General features: G+C 33.3%; 1 protein-coding gene across 5 annotated transcripts in view; it reads left to right on the top strand.

The window, feature by feature from the left end:
- The first annotated feature begins 6,758 nt into the window (after positions 1-6,758).
- Positions 6,759-26,532, top strand: part of LOC128986223 (pantothenate kinase 3) — a 45,016-nt gene continuing 25,242 nt past the window's right edge. For 2 of the 5 annotated variants that reach the window (XR_008490108.1, XM_054406456.1), the window contains exons 1-2: positions 19,215-19,442; positions 25,705-25,883. Coding sequence is in view for 4 of the 5 variants with exons in the window: in XM_054406456.1 (XP_054262431.1) it covers positions 19,355-19,442; positions 25,705-25,883 (267 nt within the window). In the remaining variant the exon portion in view is untranslated. Of the gene's footprint in view, positions 6,990-19,214; positions 19,443-25,704; positions 25,884-26,532 lie in introns of those variants that run through there. The other 3 variants (XM_054406472.1, XM_054406480.1, XM_054406467.1) reach the window with 3 other exon arrangements.

The raw sequence follows: 26,532 nt of genomic DNA, 5'->3' as shown, positions 1-26,532 counted from the left end.
TATTTCTGAACTTTCTGGACTTTTCTTTTAAACGTTTTTAAAACATTCCTACGAGCTTAATAAACAAGAAAATACCTTTAAAGCATTTTTTTAGGCGCGGAAACCACTTCAAATTACAAAAACATACGGAACTATATTCCCAAAACGCGGAGCACATTTCTTGCCGAGGAAAAATAGCGGAGTGATACGGACCGGGTACTACTTTCTCTAGGGCACCTATTTGTGTTGCCAGCTGAACCTAAAAACGTGTTGTATAGTGTTTGAAAGACTAATTATTTATATGCTTTATAGTGACTGTAGGAAAAATAAAATGTGTAACACGAGTGCAAAAGGCCTTTGCTGTACTCGAGATCACATTACACATTGCTAACATATTAATTATCGTTAACATTGCTCTCGTGTGCAGCTAAGTGCCACTTTGCCCTCTAGTTACACAAATAACTATTCTTTCAACACAAAAATAATGAAAATCCGCCAAGTGGTTTGATTTAGAATCGTGAAATAAAAAAACCCTGTAATGTTTTAATATTATCCTACTAATATTATAAATGAGAAAGTTTGGATGTATGGATGTATCCATGTATTTTTAGGACAAGTAAACACGAAAAATTCTGGTCGGATTGGGCTGAAATTTGGTATGATGATAGCTTACATTCCCGATTAACATATAGACGCATTCTTATCTCAAAAGTCCTATCGGGCTCCGCCCCAGTGGCTCTGGAGTTTCCCATGTTAACCTTATGAGTATAATCATATTTAAAAGGAATAAAATAATTTTGTCAGCTGTTTAAGATGGTTCTATGATATTGAATAGCATTAAAAAGTTACAAGGTTTACCAACAGGGTGCAGTACTATTATTTTTTTACATTTATGGCAACATCTATTATATCCTATGCAATAAAGGTTAAATTTTGTTTTTAAAAGGCTTATGTGTAACTATTTTATCAACAGATGTAAAGATCAAAATGTTTCTATTTCGTGTTCTCTTCCCGTTGTAAAGCACGGGTACAACAGCTAGTAGATTATAATATTACAATCATATCCTCCACTTGGAAATAAGTATGATATTTCTATGACTATATATAATACAAGATACGCTCGTTCACATGGCTCAATCACGTCCTGGTTGAAGTTCGTTCGCTACGCTCACTTACCTTTAGGTTGGAGCTCGTTCGCTACGCTAACTCGTCTCCAGATTGAAGTTCATTCGCTACGCTCACTCACCTTTTGTTTGGAAATTAGCTGTTGTCATAAATTAAAAAAAAATAATAGTGCTAAACCTATTAACTTTTTAATACCATTGAACATCACAGGATCAAATTGTTTAGTTGAACCAGCTGTTATGATTCTTTAATTCCGTTTTAATATGAGTACTCATAAGGTTAACATGTGACATTCCAGAGCCTTTTGACGGATCTGCACCAAACTTCACACAAACCATCATTGAATAATGCCTGAAAGTTTCATTACAATCTGTCGAGTGGTTTCGGAGTCCATAAAGGACAAACAAACAAACAACACATACATACATACATTGGATTTTATATATATTGATAAAATGTTTTATCATCCATTCCCTGTTGATTGTGTGAATTGAAAATTTAATTAATAGCTACACATTCTTTTTTCAAATATCAACTTTTACTCTTCTGCAGTTTAGATTTTTTTTAGAGTGACACATTTTTAAGAGTAACGGCTTAACCAATCATCTGTCTTATTATTATAAAGAAGAGGTGGTGTCTGCGTGTGTGTGTGTGTGTGTTTGTATGAGATAATCTCAAAAACTACTGAACCGACTGGGCTAAAATTGCAGACAAATGAAGCTACAGCTCCAAGAACTATTCCCGCTTCGCCGAAGTCGGGACCACGTAAGTTTGCAGTTGGTCATAAGTCATAAGTCGTTTATTCAGCAAAATTAACATAAAATGCATTAGCTACATCAAAACAAACAAAATAAAATACAATATTTACATAACAAAAAAACTCTCTTGTATAAATTAAAATTGTCAACTATGCTACTATATTTACACTACCAGTTCTAGGGCAAAGAAATTCACGAACGCTGCAGTAATTACCAAGGCAAAAATGTGGTTCGGATCCCACTATAAACTGTAGGTCCCTTAGTTGCCATTAGCTGTATGGGCTATTAATTAACAGCTGTGTCTGGGAATTTCGACCTTAGTCACTAACAAGACTACAAGATCGCGCCACTCATCCTACACTCATCTCCATTCATACTTGGCTTAAAATACCTACTTTGTATGGTCGCCATTTCATAGAACAGTATTAACAGAACAATATCCCCGCCGCAGCAAACCTGTCGACTAAGCGAATTTCCATTTGTCTGAATTGATTTTCAACTAAATATATTTTAATAACATTAGGTTTAACGAGTACCTAGGTTTTTAGTGTGTTTTTTAGTAAAATATTGATAGCTTAGTACAAAATAAATAAATTTGCCAAGTTTGATCAAAATATATCCATAAACAAGCAAACTACAACATTTGACAATATTCTCCATAAGAATAACATGGGAATTTTAAATTAACAATTTTTTAAATTTTCTCCGTTACTAATAACCGAACAAAAATACTTTTATATACTAAATTATTTGTTTTTTTAAGCTCTTTAAAAGGGTCTAAAGAGAAATTGGGAAATTTTGTTATTTGAGGGTCAAAAGTGAGAAAAACCAATTTTTACCCCATAAAACCCCGTTCCTATGGTCCAACCATGCTGGTTTGCGAACTCATTCAAGTTTATCCCGCTTTACACCTTTAAACCAAATTTCATCAAAATCAGAGAAAAAATTACTCAAGTTATCGCGTTCACGGACGTATATATATATATATACATATATAAAAATTTGAACGAATGGTGTTTTTGGCCTCTGGGGACATCAAAATGAAAAAGTAAATCGGTCCCGGGTCTAGGTCTTACCATGCCACCTACGGTAATAGCTACTTCCCTATAGGGAAATTCGCTAAAAGGTTTAAAAACAAAAGGTTTGCCTTGTTTGAGCATGTGGGCAAGTTGTTTATGAATAGAAGGAATAAGGTCGGTCCGAGGACGGAACCCTGGGGCACACCTCTCGTGACTGAGGTGTCAGCAGAACATTTAAAAACTATATCCAGCAAAAAATTCTTTAGTTTTTTCTTAAATCTATTTAAATCCTGTTCGGTCTTTAGGGAAGGAGGGAGGTTATTGAAAAGCTTGACGGCATTGTATTGAAAATTCTTTTGGAAGAATGACGTTGAGTGTTTAGGAATTGCAAGGTCGGAAGAATTACGAAATGGATATCTATTGTTGAGCTGTGAACAAAAAGAAGATATATTTTTTCTGGCGAAGGATAAGGTTTCAAAAATGTATATGGATGGAAAGGTTAGAATTCAGAATTTTTTGAAAATGTCTTTGTAGGACTGATTGCAGGGGCGTCATTTGGGGGGGCAAAGCCACCAAAACTATAGTTTTTAAATTAATGCTTTCTATACCCCTTTCACCTTTTTTCCGTCTGTTATTATTTATAACTTGCCAGATTCTTTTGGTTCTATTGTCGGATTCCTTGATGATGATACGGCCTTTGATTTCTCTTCTTTTATTATTCTCCTGAATCTATATTTTATTCTAAAGTAGTATTGTCTTAAAAAGTGATTCGAATATAAATGTTTTGTTTTTTTTTCGTGGAATATAAAGCATTGCTCCTTTAAGTTTTTAAGTTTGTCAGACATTTTAATGTATGAATTGGATTTTTTTTTTTATATGTCTTTTTAATTTTTCTGGAAAACATATCTCAAAATAGTACTTAAACTGGCTTATGAAAGCATTAGTACTTATTCTCTGTTTTTGTCACTTGGAACACCTCATCCCATTTTTAATTTTTTAGATAATATTTAAACGTTTCTTTTTTTTTTTTTTTTTTTTTTTTTTAGTCTTTGCCGCAGTTCTTGGAGACCGGGGAATTGTCAATTTTTTTCTCATCTTTCTTCTTGCTAGCTTCTTGATTGTGTGTAGTGTTGTAGTGTGGTTGAATGTGTGATTTGTATGATGAGTGTTATTTTGTAGGAAATTTATGTTCTTCTAGATATTCTGTAATTGTGTAATAAGGTCGATTTAAGAGGTATTGTTTCAGCTGTTTTTTGAAGTTAGAGAGCAAGTTTATGTCTTTAAGTTTGTTGGGTAAGATGTTGTATAGTTTTATTCCCATGTAATTTGGTGTTTTGCTGGTTTTCGTTAGTCTGTGTTGGTTTAGATTAAAGTTTGATTTTACTCTGAGGTTGTGTTCGTGACAGTTTATTCTGAGTTGAGGTGGGTTTGATTTGATAAAAAGGATGGTTTCGTAAAGATATAAGGATGTTAAGGTGAGGATCTGGTTTTTTGACAAAGAGAGGTTTACAGTGTTCTTCCCGATCAACTTGTTCCAGGATTCTGATGGCTTTTTTCTGTTGTACTAGTATTTTTTTCAGGTCGGTTTCATTGGCAGAGCCCCATGCAATTATGCCATATCTAATGTGTGAGGAGAAGAGAGCGTGGTATGCCGTTTTGCAGATCTCTTTGTTTGTGATCTTCCTGATTCTCCTTAGAGCATATACAACTTGGGATAGTTTACTGTCCAGATTTTCAATATGGTCATGCCATGTTAATCGGTTGTCCAGTGTGATTCCGAGAAATTTAGCGTTTCGTTTTTCATTTCCTTCCTGTATCTGGCTGTTAGAAGTGAAGTTTAAAACTGTTGTTTTTTGTTGATTTATTTTTAGGTCTAATGAGTTGCAGGTGGCTATTGAAGTTTGAAGTGTTTCTTCTATTTTTTCCTTTTGGGTGTTGGAATTTGTTGGTGTAATTATGGTAGTGTCGTCCGCAAACATTATGCAGGAGCTATCACTAGATAGGTCATTCGGAAAAGAATTTATGTATATTAGGAAGAGGATCGGGCCAAGTATTGATCCTTGCGGGATTCCTTGATAGGTTTCTCGAAGTTTAGATCTGTATTTGATTTCATAGTTTTTTTTAGTGTATTCTAGTTCTACAAGTTGTTGTCGGTCTGTCATGTAATTTTGGAGCCAGATTAAAGCATTGTGGGTGATATTTAGTTCTTGAAGTTTCTCAACTAGTATTTCTCTATTCAAGCTATCGAAGGCTTTTTCTATGTCTAGAAAAATGCTTGTTGCTTGGAGTTTTTTTTCCCAGATTGATGTTATGTCCTCGCATAGGTTTGCAAGGGCTGTATTTGTTGATCTGCCATGTCTGAAGCCGTGCTGTGATTGGGTGAACTTTCCTTTGTCCTCCAGGTATGCGATGAGCTGATTATGTATTGCCTTTTCTATATATTTTGAGAGCGTGGGTAGGATAGATATTGGCCGGTAATTTGAGATGCAGGTTTTCTCACCCTTCTTAAATTTGGGATAAACTAAGGCAATTTTTGCTGATTTGGGGACTTTAGATTGTTCTATAGATGTATTGATGATATGTAAGAGTGGCGTGATTATTTCCCTTTTACAGTGTTTGATCATTTTGTTAGATATTTGATCTAGTCTAGAAGAGTTTTTAGGCGGTAGATTGTCAAATATTTGTTCAAGTTCCTTTTTTGTTATCTTGTTAAAGTTTGCTAGTGAGTCGGCTCTGGGTTGTTGTGGCAGATTGGGTTTGGATTTCGGTTTTGGGGTGGTTGAGGTCCTATTGTGCAGAGTTTGGCGTGGTTTTCCGAGGGTAATAAAGTGGTCGTTTAAAAGGTTACAGATGTGGGTTGGGTCGGTAGTCAGTTTTTCATTGCTGATAAGATTTATTTCCTCTTTAATTTTCCTGTCCGCATTTCTTTCTTTATTTATGGTGCTCCAGAGTTCTTTGTTTTTGTTGGGCGCATTTTACGTTTTTATTGACATCCTGTATATGTGTCCGTGAACGCGATTTGACTAATTTTTGTCCGATTTTGATGAAATTTGGTGTGAACGTGTAAGGCAGAATAAACTACTGTAGCATGATCGGACCATGGGAACGGGGTTTTATGGGGGCTTTTATGGTTAAATTTTGTTTTTCATTTTTGACCCTCAAAACACAAAATTTTCCAATATTTCTTTACGCCTTTTTAAAGAGCTTGAAAAAAAAATTGATTTTATCAAAGTCTTTTTGTACGGTTATTGGTAACGGAGAAAATAAAAAAAAATAATTTTAAAATTCCCATGTTATTCTTATGGAGAATATTGTAAAATGTTGTAGATTGCTTTTTTAATGATATATTTGGATCAAACTTGGCAAATTTATTTACTAAGCAATTAATATTTAAAAAAAGGTTATATCGCTGTTCAAATTTAAGAATTTTGAAGTTCTGTCATCGGTAGTAGGCCTAAAGGCGTCATCTCACTTTAACTAATAACTTATTTTTTAGAATTATTGGGCTTCTTACATGGTGGAATGGCTTCCACCATGAAATGAAAAATGATTTATTTAGTCAGGCAAAGTTAGGGCCACATGGCCCTCTCTTACACTTAACCTGTTCACCATGGGCTTCTTACAACCCTAATGAACGCACAAACCCGATTTCACAGTCACATTATACAAATAACGCCAGCCTATATTCAACAAAAAAGGCAAGATGTGATGTGATTTTTGTAGAGCAACAATCTGAATCTACTATCTTAGCATGTTAGCAGCATTGTTGACTCAGCTACTAGCATTGAGTCAGAGTCAGACGCAGACGACAGAACCAGAAGTCCAGAAGTACAGAAGTGGTCTGAAGTGGAAGCCGAAGCGAGTTTGTGATTGTGTGTTACTGTGTTTGTGCCGTGTTTGGATTTGGAAGTGAAGTAGTAATATACTTAGTGGAATTATCGGTTTTCATGCTGTACAATTTTACTATAATCACTTTGAAATGTTTTTATGCTAAAATTTAATTTAAACTAGGTCCTACAAAGTGTATATTTTCGTTTCTGAGATCCTGAAAATTATATATCATAGCTAGGCTATGACTCCCACACCAACGCCGAGAAGTAAGTTAGAGGTTAGTTAGTAAATATTACCGTACTTGTGTATCGTAATTAACATAAATGATAGGTAGGCCTACAAAAAAAGTTATTGAATGAATTGTTTTTTAAATGTATGTAAAATGTATCCTTTTAATAAACATAAAAGGTCCAAACCAATATAACTTACCTTACTAGGCCTTGACCTACCCAAAAATTTAGGAAATAATAGGTTAGGCCTAAGCCTAAAAATGCTTTGCTTAAATTGTACGCACAGTATATCCACACGACCAAATAAAAATCCCGGGTACAGTTTCTTAACTTAACTGGGCTACGCTACTATTGATTGAAAATATCGATTCTATTAGTAGGTAAACCTTCATTCGATTTTTTTTACTAGCCTATATCAATTATAAAATGAAACTGTTAAAACCTATCTAACCAACCAAACTTGCTGTTAATGAAAAAACCGAATGAAGGTTTAACTTAAGTTACTAAATCGAATCAATATTAGTGTAACCCAGTTAAAAAACTGTACCCAAAAATCCTGCTTACTGGGTCAAGAAAAAAATAATCCTGCTTTAAAATAACGAAAAATCCCGTTTTATCCCGCAAGATTTGTTTTGTTCAATCCTGAGTCTTATATTTGACATAACTTAAGTACCTATCATGATTAAAGTTTTACCTTCCATCGGGCGCATCACGGGAAGTTACCTCCGGGCCACTACATTTTTCATTATAAAACCATAGTTTGTGTTCGGCAGGGCTGTCGCCTGCCATATCTCACGCACCTCTTTCTCCGAATCGGTTTTGGCTACTCTTAAGTTACCCCTTTCCCAGTTGTCAGTCGACCTTAGGTAGTGGTTGCTGTCACTATACAGGAACTAGCTTCCGTGTGCGCCCTTCTGTTAGACCTTATTTTGCGGTATAATAAAATGGATGAAGAAGGAAGAACGAATTGCGCGATTATTGGCTAGTGTTAGGTAGCCTAAAAGGGAGGACAGGGAACAACATTTAGTGGAATGATCCACCAATGCGTTTGTTCAGGAACTTTTTTATCGGGAAAAAAGAGCTTTGTCAAAATAAATAGCCTAGTCCTTCTAACTAACAGGTTTTTTCATTAATACGTATATATAGGTGTTTTATTTCAACACAATTGCAATTTTTCTAAGAGCATTGACAAAATTTAAGCTGTCCTTGTATGAACATAAGACCATAGGTGTTTTTATATCATACAATAAGTTAACTTTATTTTTGTTTGTAAGAGCTTTGACAAAATGAGATGTCCTTCTAACAAATGATTTTTTTCATCAGACCATAGGCCTAGGTGTTTTTATGAAATGAAATGAAATTAAACATTCTTTATTTTATTAGACAACGTTCTAGGGTCACATGGCCCTTTCTTACACTTTTTCTGCCAACAAAAATATAAAGAAATTGGTAACAATACGATACAATTTCTTAATCTAATAAAAATCTACATAAGTTTATTTAAAAAATCAAGAACAGATGAAACAAAAATTCAATTTAACAAAATAACAATTATTATAAATAGAAATACCGGTAACAAAAAAAAACATGTTCACACTGTCACACCCAAACACACCAGCAATCGTGCAAATACACAGAAGCCCTAGGACACGCCAGCGGAGACCATTTGCTCAAAGTCGAGCGGTTTCGAAGTCCATAAAGGACACACAGACAAGCATACATGGCATTTTATAGCCTATATAAAGGGTGATTTTTTTAATGGTACTGTTTTTAAAACTAAATAAAAAAAATGAAAAACAACCTACATTGACATAAAAATGCATTTATTTGAACTACAGTGTCATGACATTAACGTTTAAAAATGATTTCTGGCATATGGTCTCCATTCCGTTCGCGTACATAATACTCTACATCGATGGTTTGAACACAAGTTAAAACTGAAATCAGTATTTTTTCATTCCTCAGTTTGTATAACCAAACGATAGCAGTTAAATAAATAATAGGACATATCCAATACTGAAAAGAATTATATATAAAAACGACTGCTCAAAAGAAATAGTAGCCTACCTAACTGATAAATGTCTAACGATGCACAAACAGTTTTTTTTAGTGTAACAAACTAGCTAATCACTACACTACACTAACATAGAACATTACTACAAAATTTCATTACATTACGACTTCATTTAATGGTTAAATCACGGTGGGAACTGACTGCAGTACAGTAAAAACGTATAAGCGCCTATGTTTGCAGCGGCAGCGGGACCGCCTACAGTTGTAATGTCACACAAGTAGCAGCACGCCTCTATATCTAGTGCGGCCTTGCCTAAACTAAACTAACCTAACCAGACCTCCGCAGACAGTGTAAAATATTGTTTTTTAAAGATCTTAGAATGGCTTAAAAATGTTTTTAATACATACAATCGATATTATACTAAAGTCAGGACCAAGAAAGTTTGCAGTTGAGGGAGGAGCCTATTTACGACGTGACTTCGAAGGAGCCAAAGAGGACAGTGCGATGTTGCCAAATCTAATAATAGCAGCTGATTTGGAAATATTGTTTAGTATTTTAATTAGTGTCGTCAACGCGCAGTATGGCAACGTCGCACTAGCCTTGTCTTGTGATTGGCTGCCGCCAACTGCAAACTTTTGTGGTCGCGACTGTAGGTGTGAAATCTATATACGATATATATTGAACTACGGTTCCGGTATTTCCTTCGATAATATATTAGCCTATAGGTTCTTTGGGGAAGTGTTGCACCTACTGGGCTCAGTCAAAATTAGATTTTTGGGCTGTCCATCCTGAAGAAAACAAAAATAGTAAGAAATAAAATGATTTGTAAATGCCTGGAAATCCATTAAATCCATATTGTATATAAAAAAAACAACAAAGGGTACTAGATTTCTCGTTTATTTTGTTTATGGTTAAAAAAAAGTAGACAAGCTCACGGAGAAGGAGAAAAGAACAATTTATTAATCTTCAAGCAGAATCGGCTCTCCTCTGGTCACACGTAATTTCAATGGTACTGTTCAATGGCAGACGGCTGCTGCACGAGCGAAAGTTGCACCTTTGTGTCCACTGCTCTGAGAGCATAGAAGTCCACTGGTGGAGTGTATTCTGGTCCATACAAGCTGTGTGTAGTTTTACTTTAGTCCCTTCTCCCTTTGTGTATAAAGTGTGTGTAACCATGAGTGTAAGTCGGGTTACTGCTTCCGAAGATGAACAGCGAAGATGAGTTGGTTTGTATCGAGATTGGAGTTATTTTGATTTTGGTAACAGGGTGAAGCATACCACCCGTGCACATTCTTTTACGGGAGTACGTTTTCATCTAGAAAAGCGAAATAAAATGATTCCATTCTAAATCACATATGAAGAATCCATTTAAAATACTTAGAACATGATAAAAGCAGGATGTTAAACAGAAAAGAAGGCCACAAGTTTAAATCTCGAAATTTCCCAATGTCAACCTATATCACATTGTACATTTATTATGTATAAATTGTTAATTTATTTATTTTAGAGTTAATTATGTTTAACTGTTATATTTTAAAGAGTGATTGCTACTCACTTGGTGCATTCTTGCTGTTAGGCCTACTCTAGTGATGTGCGATACGTATCGTATCGTATCGGAATATCGCGATACGCGAGGGACGATACGATATTTCGATACGATATTTAAAAAACTATACGTATCGTATCGCCTAAAACGATATTTGTATTTATATCGGCACATAGAGCGATACGATTCATGTCAAAACGATATTTTTAAGCTTTTTTTGCGCAGGCCGAGCAAACTGCAAAATCTGTACTCTGTGGATGTGTAGTTTGAAATAGGAGTTTGTGACGTCTATATTTTTGGTTTTTACTTGATAATGTACCAGTCCCATCCCAGTCCAGTCTCCTCCAGTCCATTTTCACTAGCGTTCTATCTAGCGTCTATATTTTTGGTTTTTACTTGATGATAATGTACCAGTCCCATCCCAGTCCAGTCTCCAGTCCATTTCCACTAGCGTTATCATAGACTAACCGTTTTATCTATGGTTCTATCTAGCCTAACACTAGCAGTGCAGTGCAGAGTGTGGGAACTGTCAACTGTCTGTGGCAATTACATTACATTACCTAAAATGCTATGGGAAGGAAAGGGAAACAGGTCCAAGACGTAGGGAGTTGTGAAGGAAGTAGTAAAGGCGAGCAGTGTGGGAATGGATTAATGTATCTGCAATACTTAGACTGTTTTCAGAGTAAACTTTAATGATTTTCTTCTAGCAAAGCTCGGTCCCCAGGTACTTAAATAAATTTGCCGTTTCTAGGTTAGGTAGGGGAGGGGGGAAACGATACGATACGTATCGTTTTTCGATATTTTTGACAATACGATTCGCGTATCGCGATACAGACGCCCGATTCAATATGGCGATACGATATTTTTTTCCGATACGTATCGTATCGCTGTATCGCGATACGCGTCCGTATCGCCCATCACTAGCCTACTCTAACAGGAAATTAACTGTATGTATTATAAAAAAAAACAACTTTGACGAATTACATTTTTAGAAAGGTCTTGCTTAGAGACACATTTTGGTGAAAACGGAACTCAATTATCTCAACTTGTAAATGGCAGCAATTTTTGTGAATTTTTCGCGTATTAACGTAATACCTTGTATTTTCAAAACTGCTAAACATTTATCCGATCTGATTGAAAATATGTAATCCTGGTAAACACAGCTTTTCAATGATGTAACACATCTAATAATTTTTCAAAATTATCATTTTTTACCAAAATTGTATTTTTTGTTCATGTTGGTAGCCCTGTAAAAAAAAACAAATAGCATCATAAGTCAAATAGCATACCAATTATAAAAGCGTTTTGTTAAGATGGACAACTTTCCAATTTAGATCTAGGCTACTGTCTATCTCTTTTAGGATTAGAGTAACAAACCAAAAACTAAATTTTCCCATATAAAATGCATGTTACTTTCAAAAGCCCAAAACTATAAATTTAAATAATATGGTATTGTTTTTTAATGTATTTAATAATGCATTTTAACCAGATTTGTCAGCACTGGACTGCGAGTTGGTTGATCCACACGTCGCTCCAGTTTTGTTACTTAATATTATAAGTTACATACAGTATAGTACAAACAAGTGTCTAGAATATTTTCATAGAACTTATCGTTTAGGCCTACATCGCCCTACACTTTTTGAGCAAATAAATGTGGGTCTTGTGGTGTGACTAACTCCATAGCATAGATCTTCTAAGGTTTCAACTCATCTTGTCAGATACCATGGTACAAGGACTTCGCGCACGCTGGGCTGCTCAAGTATTTTACCAAGCTAGGTGATTTTTCCCGCTGAGACTACCCTGTTTTGGTACTCTGTTCATTGCCGATGATTTGCAGGCGCAACCGGCTACCCGGCTTATCCTCTAAACTACTTGCGCCGTCTCAGAAGGAGACGCAACCCGCTCTGCTTTAAAGTGTACTGTTGGCTGTCAAATAAATCGCAGGCACTGTCAGAAATCTCATTCTTTCTAGCTCCCGCACGCCGCTTTGATCTGCATTTTTAATGGACTTTTATATTGTTTGTTATGTAATATTGTATGTCAAAGATTTTTGTAAAGTTTAAACTGCAATTTATAGTTATAATTTTAGTAAGATTAATTTTCTGCATTTAGAAAATGTAAATGTTAACAGTCATGTTGAAAAAAAAATTGCTTGAACTTATAGCTATAGTCAACTTATTTTCAGTAAACCATCCTGAGGTTGTTGATCTTACTTGTACGATTAAAAAATATCAGATACTCTTGAAACCCTAGGTTGAGTCTCCGATAACAATTAAAGTATTGTCCTAAAAATTATGAGTTGTATTGCAGAAATTGTAAATGAACAACAATCCAGATCTCTAGGTATCAGTACTTACAACTATAGACATCCCAAGAACAAAACGACCTGCGCAGAAACTAAAAGATCACGTGGTTCACACCGGTGGGTGTGGCGTACCCTTAAACCTGCGCGGCGCGAAAGGCCCAGGGTTGTTTTGATTCTGGGATGTCTTTATGTGTTCTATTGTGGCTTTAACACTAACAAGCAATAGTATTCCTAACAATTATGATGAGGGTTCTCACTGGAGCCTGCTATTCAGTAATGTGTCTATCAAGAAAGCTTATCACCTTTACCCTTTGTATGACCTTAATTTTAGTTCAGCTAAGACCATAGCAGACAAATTAGGTTTTACTCTAAGGACTGTGTCTTGATAAAAACTTCAAATGTGGACTTGTTACTGCCAAACTGATTTTGCATTACTTTTGTACTGCGGGAAATAAAAACTGTGTTTTTGAGAAATGGTTCCAACAGATTACATTAATTTAACATGTGAGAATAAATTATAATAATAAAAACAAATGGAGGAAATTCAATCACATGTTTTATTTACAGCGTAGGGTGAAAATAGAGAAGTTAGCACAATACATAGTTTTCAACCACGGGGCGAGCTCTAGTAAAATTTAAAAACCTTTCTATACAGTAGTCATAATATTGTATAACTATTCCAGCTGGAGGTAATCTTTAAGTTTGAGAGACTATGCTAAACTGATAAAGAGTTCATTTTAATATCAAAAATTGTGCGCAGTTCTTGCAGATTGTATTTATTTCAACATACCCTGCATGAATTAGTCAATATAGAGGTTATCAATGCCTTCCTTCAATTACTTTCATCATCAATTCCTTCAGTCATTTAACAAAATACAATCTTTTACTGTGTTTCTTTATTCCCTCCTGTAGAGAAATATCATTAACATTTTTCCATTTGTGTTTTTAATGAATATATTTGTTTTATCGCTTTGTTGCTTTCTTTGCCCAATGTAGGCTAGTAGTTTTTGCAAAAGTAGAAAATTTGTTTTTTGTTTGTTGCATTAGTGTTTTACGAGCCAGTTAATGTCAGGAATAGAATATTCATTCCACACAAAATAGCCTGCCGCAGCAAACCTGCAGACTAAGCAAATTTATATTTACCTGATTGAATTTTCAATTAAATCTATTTAAATAACATAAGATTTATAAAGTACCTAGGGTTGCTGCTACAGAGAGGGTATGTTGTAAAGTGTGTTATTGAGTAAAATGTTATTAGCTTAGTATAAAATAAATAAATTTGACAAGTTTTATAGAAATATATCCATAAGCAATCAAACCCCAACAATTTACTTATTCTCCATAATAACTCAAAAATAACATGGGAGTTTCAAATTTACAAATTTTTAAATGTTCTCCTTAACAAATAACTGTAAAAAACATTTTCTAAATCAATATACTACAGTAAATTATTTGTTTTTTAAGCGCTGGTTATTTAGTAAGATATTATTTAATTAGACATATAAGCTGGCTTACTAGCAAACTTTAAATAAAGCAGCAATAATTTTAAATTTTTTCCAAATTTATACTATTTATTACCGGAAATAAGAAGTATGTCGGAAAATTCTTACACCTCCGAACTCATGTCATTGTCATATCGATCTTCTCAAATCATTCTCCTGCATGCAGTTGTTAAAACACTTACATGAACAGCCTAAATTACAATGTTTGGGAGTTTTTTTTTATGCTACTGCACAATCTTTTACTTTGCTACTTTTAATCAAAGTCAAAATTAAATTTATGATGCGCTATCATTACTGGATAAGAGTGTGTGTTTAATCAAGTGGATTTTTAAAATTAGTCCTTTTATATTCAAAAAAATAGTTGTTTGTTGTATTGTTAACAATGTAGATATGTACAGTTAGCTTCTTAAAAAGATAAAAGCTCAACGAGGGGACCGTGCCCAAATTGCACATTTGAATAGGGTTTAAAACTGATCTCCGGAGCAAAACGAATAATGTAGTACCGGTACCCTTATACTTTTCAAAGATTTTTTTTATTCAAGACAGATATTAGGTGAATAATTAAACTATTTATTTGCAATAAATTAAATTTGTTGATTATATACCTTTATCATGTAGAGTGATTTCCCTACCTTAATAGGTTACAATTATAAAAATAACACCGATTTAAAATCCATTTTCATTAACTGTTGTGTCTTTTTTTATAATCAGACTCTAGTTAAACATTCTACTGAAGGATCAGCTGTTAAAGTAACAATATGTACACATTTTAAACCGTTATACAGAAAGTTGGTCAGCATTAGTTAGTAGATCTTCGAGAACAAATTTTAGAAATAAATCAAATGCTAGAGTCGCGAAGCCCTAAAGGAAATTACCTGTTTAGTTAGGTACCATTATTTGTCCCTCCACTAGATCAAAAGCTTTCAAATTACATCCCAATCGTATAAATCGGTTAAGTGGACAGGTGTAAAAAGAGAGGAGAAGAGAAAACAGTATATAGATTTTTAAGTGTTCTTCAATTTTGACATGATTCAGTGATAAACCCAGTTACTTGACAATCAATGGCTGTAAAAATAAATTCATCAATCAAAATCTCTGCTTATAAATGTACTCCTTGAAAAGTAATGTTGTATTTGAATTAGTTTGAGTGGTGCAAGTGACTTTTGGTGTATTCTGTGTACTTGTAATCATCGACACCCAACACAAACCTCAAATTTTCAAACAGCCTGGGGTAATGGATAATGAATTAAAGATTAGACTTTCGGTTTGATAGTTTTCAACTTAAGTAAATAGCACATTAAGGTTTGCTTATCACAGCATGAACTGATTTGGTTTTTTGTTTGTTTATCATAACCATTATAAATGGCGCAGTTCAAGCACTTAGTCAATAGTCTCAATGAATGGGATTCTTTCACTCGTAATTGCTATCTGATTTATGTGATGTATGAATCCCTTCGTATACAAATTTGAATTGAGATAGAGGAAATTGTTTGATGATGTAATCGCACAATAATTTTCTGCATTTTCTTAAAATGTATGTTTAAAAAACTGTTATTTAGTTGTTATATTAAACATTTCCTAGGTTTATAACCACTGTCCTTGAGAATTCTGCTAGTCATACCAAGCTTATAAAATCCATATAAAACCTTTTAGATAATGATAGGATTGCTGAATTCACTGCTCAAAATATTAGAAATAAAAATAATAAAAATATTAAGTAGAATATTAGTATATTAGCTTGTCTATTTAAAAATGTTTCTATTTAACAATTGTTATACTTGTAATATTAATTTAAGTGTTCCAGTAAGCCTATTATTTATAAACTATGTTGATCGATAATGAGCATAGAAAATTTAATTCTTAGGTAAAAACTATATTTTATATTTATACACTTTTAACATCCATATATAAATCCCAAAGTACCCATGAACGTTTGAGAAAACTACAAGTCAAACCCCCATAAACCATATACTTAAAATGTTCGTCATGACGAGAAACCTTGCGCAAAACTATCCTTTATTTCATATAATTCTTTATTGCCCTTTAAGGTCATAACTCCTTTGTTAAGGGAACTTTCCATATATATACCTAATATTAAAAATACCTTAGATGTACTTATTTGTTTGTTATTCTTTCAATTTATCGCCTTATTAACAATAACAACCTTATTAACAATAATGGTTATTGTTGGGGATATGGCAGTGAAATAATGTATTTTTTTCAAAAAAGTGATTTTTTAAATTTGTCTTTTATTTATAATTTATAATGCTAAAAATAAGAAAAATTGGTTAAAAATTTTAAAAAATAGTTTTTTTAGTGCTTAGGCTATATTAAGAAAAATACGGAAAATAGTTTTAAAAAACCCGGCCATTGACTTATTTCAGTAATAATAATTACTAGATAACCTGTTGCTCGAAATCGAGCAAAACTGAAACTTGAATAAACAAATAAACAAAACACATAAACAGCAAGACCTTAATCAAAGAGTCACTCAAAAATAATTTATATGACTGATTATAGAAATATAAAAATATTATGATGTAAAAAAATATGAAAGCAATCTACAATATTTAAATTTACATTCAATCTCGTACTGCTTTGGTTATCTCTTATGTATAGTAGGCGGGTGCACTCTATGAGCACGTAGATGTCAACCACACACTCACTGTAAAGTGAGCTTTTGACCTAATGTAGCTCAATTCCTCTCTTGACGCCAACCATCGCTACTCTTATTCTAGCATTGTTAAATTATTTCTTTGATGTGTTCTGTTTTAGGCGTATTTAAATTAGGGGCCCCAACCCCAAGTCTCCGTTTGGGAACATAAGAGGGTAAGCAAGTGGATCTAACGACAGATCTATAATGGATACGCATTTAACATTATTAGTGTCGGAATGAACTATACGATTTATTTGGCCAGGTGGTGCTTTGTTTTCAGCTTTAAAAATTGCTGCGAAATCTACACAGGTAGCACCATTGTAGCCAGGGAAGACACTTCTTCTGTCTCTTATTATGTACATAAGAATCTCACTTGACTCCTCGGAGCTCTCGTCCCTACATAACACCACACACAACCACAGTCTTCAAAGATTTGCAAATGGGTTGGCATTTTGACCCTATTTCCCGCATATTTTTTCATTGCATTTTTTTTTTAATTGTGCTTAGTTCTCCTTTGGGCTCTAGTGACATTGGCGTACTTACTTATATATCTGTGCGTATTCAGGATCATCACCTTCTTGAGGAGTTAGAGGACCCACTCGGTGGTAAAACGTGTCACGGATCTTAAAATTGTAGATCCCCTGTGGAACTTTCTCATCCTAATGAGTTTTGGAGCTGACCATGGTAAAGGCAGAACTGAATTGACGAACTTTATCCAAATAATTTCTGGATATAAGTCTCACAGAACCCGAAGTTTATTGTGGTGAATTGCACAAATGAGGTAAACGAACCTTTCATTTATGGCAACAAAGAGTAGCCTACAAACTTAACTGTCTCGGCCAGTCTTTTCTTGCTTAAAAATATGTAAGCCACTATAATGTAAACATTTAACGTTCATTTGTCCGAGATTGGACTATCACAACGGTGCTACTACCACTATGTACCCATCAAATTTTCAATTGAGAGGTTGATGCAAGCGGTCATGTTCGCGTTCCCTCCAGCCACTCACAGTTCTTCGTCGTACTGGCGGCATTTGATTTTAAATTGAAATGAAATAAGAAAGTTAACCAAACAACAGAAAACACTATAAAGGAATTGAAATTTTGATACACATTGTAAATTACATGATAATATGGTAATGTAACGGATAACTGCCCTGTGAATAATCACTTTTAAACATTCACTTCATCACATCGAACTGTAACTACATGATCATCAGTAAAATATGATGTAAGGTAAATCAATTTAACCATATACAAAAAGAATTAAATATTTATTCTTAAACACTCTGTTGTCTAGTATTGATAGGAAACTCTTCATTATGAACCAGACTTAGTTAACAGATTGAAACAAAATATAAATTCCAGCTTTACTCTGGAAGTTTTAAGTCCTGCAGTCTGTGGTTAACCTTAAAAACTATTTCTAACTACGTAAAAACGTCCATATGTCCATAAACTACGTCCATATGTTATTTGTAAACAAAGGGAAATGAGTTTGATCAAATGTCAACAGATAGCGCCGCCTTCCAAATTTTAGCCCTTAAGTGTACTTAAGTGGTGCCCTTTCTAAATATTCTGCACATCTTCTTTCATCTCTTCATATCATCTTTCATATCATCTTTTCTTTTTTATGTATTTGCACATCTACGTGAAAATACCTTTAATTTGACACCTCAAACTTTAAAATCCATCAAGCCGTTATTGAGTTATGACTGTGAAAAGAAAACTGCTTGCGTATTAATATATAGATAATAATATTATTATTATTGTTCATAATATAATACTGTAGTTAAGTAATAACTACATAATAATATAATAAATAATAATAAAATGCTTGCATAAACAAAAAATTGATCCATAACTCAACAATAAGTATCACCATGGTAGCATGGTAGTATATGGTAAGCACCACAATTGATGTAGAACAATAATATATTAGGCTATTTAAAAAAAAAAAATACATCGTTCAAATATGTGAAAGCATTGACAATTTACTTGACCTAACACAGACATAACGTACCTGCAATTAAATCCCTAAAATTACCTTTCTTATAACAAAATAAATTATGATTAAATATCAACTAGTTTATTTTGCCAAAACAACTTTAATGGTTCAGGGTGGAGGTATTGACCATGTTGACTATAAACACTTTGGTACAGGGGGGGAGGGGGGGTTCGCCTAGTAATTATAACAGAGGGGGATAGTTAAGCAGTAATGTGTGCTAGTGGCTAGTGAGTGTGTAGCGTGGTATGGGTGTGATTGGTGATTGGCGCACTTATCTACATACAATATCAGAGGTGAAGGTCACTGCCAGTGATAACCTTCCGCTAGCCTGTGAGCCTCTCGTCGCCTTTCTTGTTTGTGTTGTGCTCACTGCTCAGTGCTAGTCATGGCTCCTCAGAGTTGTAGAGGTAGACTCTATTCCATGTCCTCCAGTTCTTGTAATGATGTGGATTTTGAAGATATTGATTTTCTACGTAAGTTATTTGAAAAACAAAAAAATAACACTTGTAATATTATTTGCACTTATACTGTTTTTTATTGTTCGTTATAGTGTTTTCCAGTCAATAAATGTAATTATAATATTTATGTTTGTGAATTCCAAACTGAAGTTAAGAAGTTTTTTTTATTTATTTGTACTTTTTCACTGATTTTGTCAATAAAACCCATAAAAATACAAGTCAAATTAAATCATTCAGGAAATTTAAGCTATATCGTCCATAACTCAATCATAAGTAAAGTTTGTAGTGTTTCAATTTAATACAGTATTTTGCATCCTTGTCTTTTTATTCTTAATAACTTTTTAATATTTGTTTCCTCAAACTATAAACTGGTAAAACAATCACTATAGTTTAATAGGACGATAAATTTAAGTAAATTTAAGAAAAAGTGTAACTATTCTTAGCAAGATGCTTACCATGCAGCAACATTAGTTATTTTCTTATTCACTAATTCCCCCAGACATAGTTTTTTAAAAGACGTATTCAGTACCCATAAAAAGAAAAAAAATCTTTGTTTGGATTTCATTTTTTGTGATGTTATTTGAGGATGTCTTTTACTTATCGGGTAGAAAATGTCTGCAACTATCCTTCAAATAATGTAAATAAAATAAAACTACAAAATCACTCATTTATTTTCATAGCTTACTACTTCTCTTTTAAACATTGTGCAAATACACCTTGTCAAGAACCTTGTTTTGGTTTGTGTGCTAACCATTATCAGCTCAATTTTTCCATAGCAAAAACAAATTAACCTCACAATAATATTCCATGCATTTGTTTGTTGTTTTGCTTTGCTGCAAAATATGAATGCTAAAGTGTAGAAAACTGTCATACTATTGGTTGATTTCAAGTTGTTTTATTGAATTTTTATCTGAACAGGTTAAAAAATAATAAAAGATTTATAATTAGAACCCTGTACCTAATGCAAATTACAATATTCTCAATGATACTTATAGGTTTGCTGCTTAGAGGAACACACAGTCATGATTTTGCTATATTTTAAAACCATACTATGAAAAAAACTTAAAATTCATCAATTTTGTAATCTACATTAATTAGTGTATTCTCCAAAAGTTAAATGTGAGAGATTATATTAGTATGTTAAGCACTCTTAATGAATCAATAAACATCATGTTTGTTGAGCCGAATGTAATTAGGTAACTTACGAATTATTTTTGAAAATAAAAAATGTTTTACCAACATCCGCCCTAAACAGATTTTCAGATTTAAAATTACCTCAAAATCTAACTTTTAATGGTTACATCTTGTTTTTGTGCAAACTTATATTCATAGATGTTGTGCTGCATATTCGATCTTAATTTCATCGATACCAAAAAATTTTGTATTAATGTTGTAGGGCTGATATTCGCATATAATAGTAGTTAGCAATAAGCAATTAGCAATAATGGTAATTAGAAATAAGGCACCTCTTTCTTTGCGCAAAACTACTTCAACACTGAAGATTTTGGCTCTAAGGCTATTTTCAAGGTTTTACTGTCAAGATTAACCCTAACAACTTCTTCCCTGTGGGGAATTCACAAACATAAACAATGAGAAGCAGGTAATGGTGTTAAGTTTAGAATTTTTTGCCATCTGTCTTCTATTGATTGTATAGTTTCAAGAACAAGTTTAGTTGCTTGATCTGTTAATACAAATTATTATTTTTCAAATCTAAAAGCTCTAGGGTTGCCTTTTGTCAGATGTTGAGATATTTCACACTACTATTCATAAATCATCCCCCCATAGAATGAAACCGCAGCAGCTAAACATGTTTAGATATATTGGGAGATTAAGCTCTTGTTTGGTAAACTAATCATTAGCTAAAAAGTTCTGATTAATCTGTGTCTGCATTAATCTTATTATTACACAAGATAAAACTTTCATTTCGAATAATCATCTGACAAACAAAATTAATCTTTTAATGATTACATAACTAAACCTAAAATCCAAATAGGTAGGGCCCGGTTTATTTAAAATGTTTCAAGTCAACAAAATTTAATATTACCAAAATTATTGCCATTCTAATATAAATTATTGCCCAAAAAGTTGTTTAATTTCGTACACAACATTTTACAGTGATAGACAATGATACAATAATGATTTAGGACTATTAAATTTGGCTATTCTTTGATCTAAAATGTATGAATTGCTTTTCAACTCTCAGGGCGGATGAGGAAGTTAGAGAGTAGGTAAAGAAAATGATTTAAGGAGTTATAAGTAGTCGACCTTGTTAACTTGGCCCAAGGTAGTTTCTACTTTCAGTTTTGTTGGCTTATAACTGTAACAAGTGTCAATATTTACAAAACTCAGTGGACTTGCTATGCAAATAAAAAACTAACAGCAACATAGATTTTAACTTTTTGTGGTGATATAAATATCACCGTATTTTGTCAAAAATATGTTCATCATAATAATAAGGGGCATTATAATGTACTTTTGTATTGTTCACTTACATGTTTAACTTAATTACAAAAATCATTTTCTTGTTTACAAAATTACTCTTGAAGCTCATGTTGTACAAACAACCTAACAACATTTTCCTTCACAAAAATTACAAGTCCAGGTTTTAGTCAAACTAAGTACTCTGCATTAAAAAAATGTTGTGTATATTTAGGTAAAGTACTGTTAATATCTCCTTGAGTCTATTAATCATTGAATATGTCCATTTACTTCAATTTAGAAGGGATTATGCATTTATTAGTAAATTAATATAGCCTAGTTTCTATATTATACTCTGTCTGAATTTAATGTGCGGTTAAATCACAAATTTGTTTTCCCCTGCTTTCTCCCTGGCCCCTGCCACCACCACACATTCGCATACAGCTGGTTCACTGTTCATAATTTTACAACAGGTGTCACTTTGTTTACATTTAGTGGTTTAAATAAAATTGTGATTATTCTGATGGTATTTTGTGCAGTTTAACATTATTCAGTCTGAGTTTACTTGATGGTTAATCAGAAATGACCAAAAGGTGCCAAGATATTACAATCCAAACTAAAAAACACAATAAAAATCAATCTTCCAGTTTTATTCTGTGGTAGTTCAGTCATAATATAAACAAAAGCTTCCTAAAACACTGTCTGCAATATAAAACAGATGATTGTTAGGGGGATTTCAGTGTAGAAAAGGGTAAATGAGTGGGAGATTTCCCATGATAGGGAAATCATATGTTAATTCCAACCGCACAATTATTTTAGACAGACTTTAGTTGTAGTTTAAATTAATTCTAGATGTCATTTACTTAATATTCTACAATAATCTAAATAAAAAATCTAATTAATAACTGAATACAACATAGTTTTTATAAGATAACAGCTTGATAGACAAAGGCAAATTTTCGTGGCTTATTTAGTTTTCTCACAAGGCTTGCATATTTAATCATATTATTTACCCAACACTTAGCCTTTAGTAAATTACATTGGCCATCTTAAAGCTTGGGTAAAAAGAACACACATACTACTCTGACCTGCCATTTGGCAAATTAACACAAATAAACCAACAATGTGTCATTAGCTGATCTCAATCAAACAGTGCCCCTTGTAATAAATTCACCACTGTGGATTGATGTAGGGTTTTAAGGTTTTATGTTCAAAGACATTGTTCAGTATGAGAGTGGAAACAGAGTAAGAGAGTGAAAGTTCAGTATGTAAAGAGGTCTGACACTAAACATTGAATTCAAGGCTCAGATAAGCAGAACTACTCATGTCAGTACTGTAAACATGATGCCTTACACACTAGTACATCATTTGCATGTATAATTATCTTTATACTTATTTTTAAATAATGGTGGACCTAGTTTTTTTTAGTTAATTTATACCAGGTGCCCAATAATTAGTGCCAAATTTCTGGAAGTGGTTTTATGTTTCAAAATAAAAAGGATTATAAAGAATTGCATTTGTTCCAAAAATGCTTCGTTTATAATATACCCAATATTTGGTAAATTTTACACAACAATCTATATTTTTGTATTTTTCTACCAACCTTTATGAAACTCGTCATGATAAAGTATAAGAGACCTATCATGGGAAAATTCTAAAATTTAGTCTAATTAAACATTTTTCTAAATATGGGCCTTTTAACATTTTCAATGTCTAATTTCATGAAAACGAGCAACTCAATCAAAACTTTACAGTGTATAAATTTAAAGCACAATTAAGTTTAAATCCAATGCCCTTTTGATTGTAAAATTCTATTAATTAATAAACCAATTTTGGCAATTTTAATAACAAATTGTAAATGGTGACCGTTTTTATTTTAATTTTTAAAATCCTAAAAATACCTTATATGATTTAAACTAAGTTGGCATAGTCAGGTAGTCTTTAGTATTTAATTTGAAACCTTGCACATATATTTTTTGAAAGCACAAAAAAATTTTTCAACTAACACTTATAATTAATATATCTATATATTTAATACGCTAGGCATATTTTTGTCATAATTGTTTTGGAGCGGTGGTGCTACCGATCACCATGTTCAATGTGTCGTTAGAAAGGTCTTATCATGTAGTTTTGCCATCAAACAAAAAAACTTTGGAATTCCATCAGGGCTCTGCCCCAGTGGCCTTCAAATTTCCCATGTTATTCTTAGGGAGAAAATGTTTGTTTACATTTGAACAGATGAATACTTTGAAATTGACACTAATATTTCAAACAGCTGGTTACCTATACTAAAATTGGAGACATGTGCTAATTAGATTTAACCAGTTTTTATTTGCACAAAATCAAAACATAACCAAAAAAATGTTTGACATAATGGAAACTATAAGACGTCGGACGGCTAATAAGAGGAGTCCGATGAACTTTAACTGGTAGACGCGAACGAAATACAAATAATACTGTTGTCGTTGATAACCGAATACAGCAAGCACCCTTCCGTGTTGGGTTTAAGTGTGCTTTCCAACAGCCGCCTGAAGATTTCACCTTCAATTTAGGACTGATAGGAGCATTGGACACTGTGCTGCATTTCTTGATAAATCATTAACCCTTTGAGTGCCAGGCGAGAAATAAAAGTAACGCTCAAAAAATGCCGATGATTTTTCCCGAAGGTCGCGCTAAAAATGCCGAGCGCGATCTGGCGATTTTTAGGTTAAAATTTCGTAAAAATCGAATTTTCGATATTTCGACCAACGAAAATCGATGTATCGCATCTAGTAAATTTCGACTCAATGTTAATATATGGGTTAAAAGAATCCGAGTATCCATTCGGTTGTTATGACAACTGTTTGATCATTACGAAACGTCCGGTCAGCCGGACGTTGGCACTTTTGGCTCGTTCTAAAAACGTCCGGTCGGCCGGACGTCGGCACTTTTGGCTCGTTTTAAAAACGTCCGGTTCCCCGGACGTTGGCACTCAAAGGGTTAAAAGAGCCGATTTGCAAACTATGGAAACATAGGAAATGTGTTTTTTAGAGTTTATAATCATTATGGACAACCTAATGTGGGTATGAGTGGGAAACATTTGTAGAAAACGCTAACAAAACAAGATCAGCTTTTGAAAAATGAAACATATTAACAAGAAATTTTGATTATATAGAACTGTTAAGTACATCGTGAGTGTTTCCATAATCTTTGAGTCGACTCTTTTAAAGTCATCGGAAATTATGACTGATATTCGTTTTAAAATAACGCCTGTAAATATTTCGCAATTACTCGAATTCGAGCAACAGGTACACTAGTTTACACTTATACTGTTTACTCACAAGACGGTAAATACGTATAAAAGATGGTAAGTGATGATCGATTTTGATTGGACACTCCAATCATCATTAGACCCAATAGGCGAATGGTCTGATATGGTCTGAAGGTCTAATAACATGTACGATGCTGATAAAGAAGTTATTTATTTAATTATTGGACACCCTGTTTAGTGAACTCCTAAATCCTTAGAATTGACTATTGACATCACATTTAAAAAATATTACCCAAGTAGGCCTAGCTTTCTATTATTTAAAACCTTAATGCTTCCTCTATTAGGATTTCTGACTTGTTGAGCAGAATCTGCTAATTCATCCTATTTAATACTCATCTTGGCCTTTTGGCTCAGCAAATCTTTAGTATAAACAAATAAATTGTCTCCATGTTGGAGTCCATGATATGAAAGTATACTTTAACTCTTCATTTATCATGTAAAACTTAGAGAATTTGTGTATGAAAGTTGGGCTTTTGGCTTGACCCTCACAGTGATTTTAACATGAAGATAATCAAATAGTCTTCTCCTAAATTAATTTTGTTGTTTTAGCAATGCCTTGGTTTGGCATGGACATTGGCGGAACACTCAGCAAACTAGTTTATTTTGAACCGAAAGATGTAACAGAAGATGAAGCTGATGCAGAAATTGAAACCCTCAGGAATATCAGGCGGTATTTAACAAAAAACTCAGCATATGGAAACACCGGCCATAGGGACACCCACCTACAGGTAACCGTGTAGAAAAGTAAAAGGTTTAGTAAGTTTTCATTTATATATATGTTCTTTAATTTATTAAATTCCATTTAACAGAAGAGCTTACAATTTTCGAATATACTTTTATTGGTAAGCTGTGAGTATCACTATCATGCCATCTATAAAATACTTGGTAATCAAACTGGCTCAGTGAGAACAGGTAAAGCTTGGATACTTACACTACCTATTTATTATTTAGAGTTCAACTCTACTTAATATTATATACAGCAAATAATCTCTAATCCGGATACAGTCCATTAATATACATGTACTTAATCCTGTCAGCCATTTGACAGCAATTTGTAAAAATCTCAGCTGAGTTAAGACTGTTGATTGTGTGTTGACCACTCAGTTTGTTGCACAGCTTACAATGCTTCATTTGTTAACTGTTTCACTATTCAAGAAGCTTTTTTCTGTAAAAAAAAAAAAAAATTACCAGACCAGAGGTTTCCAAACGACCCTAAAATACCAGTGCCTGTCTTTGCAATGGCTTTGATTAGCGTAGTGGAAGAAACAGTATCTACTATCACTATGTCCAATTATTGTCATGCCAAGATCAAATCAAACTTTACTTTTATTTAATTTAGTTGAATTAATAATAAAACATAAAAACGCCATACTCAAT

Source organism: Macrosteles quadrilineatus, unplaced genomic scaffold, assembly GCF_028750875.1.
Source record: "Macrosteles quadrilineatus isolate MER2022 unplaced genomic scaffold, UCM_ALF_1.0 Scaffold_1__1_contigs__length_201487025, whole genome shotgun sequence".
In the NCBI taxonomy this organism is placed as follows: Eukaryota; Metazoa; Arthropoda; class Insecta; order Hemiptera; family Cicadellidae; genus Macrosteles; species Macrosteles quadrilineatus.
The sequence above is the reverse complement of the archived record's forward strand: the minus strand, read 5'-3'. Positions and strand labels throughout refer to the sequence as shown.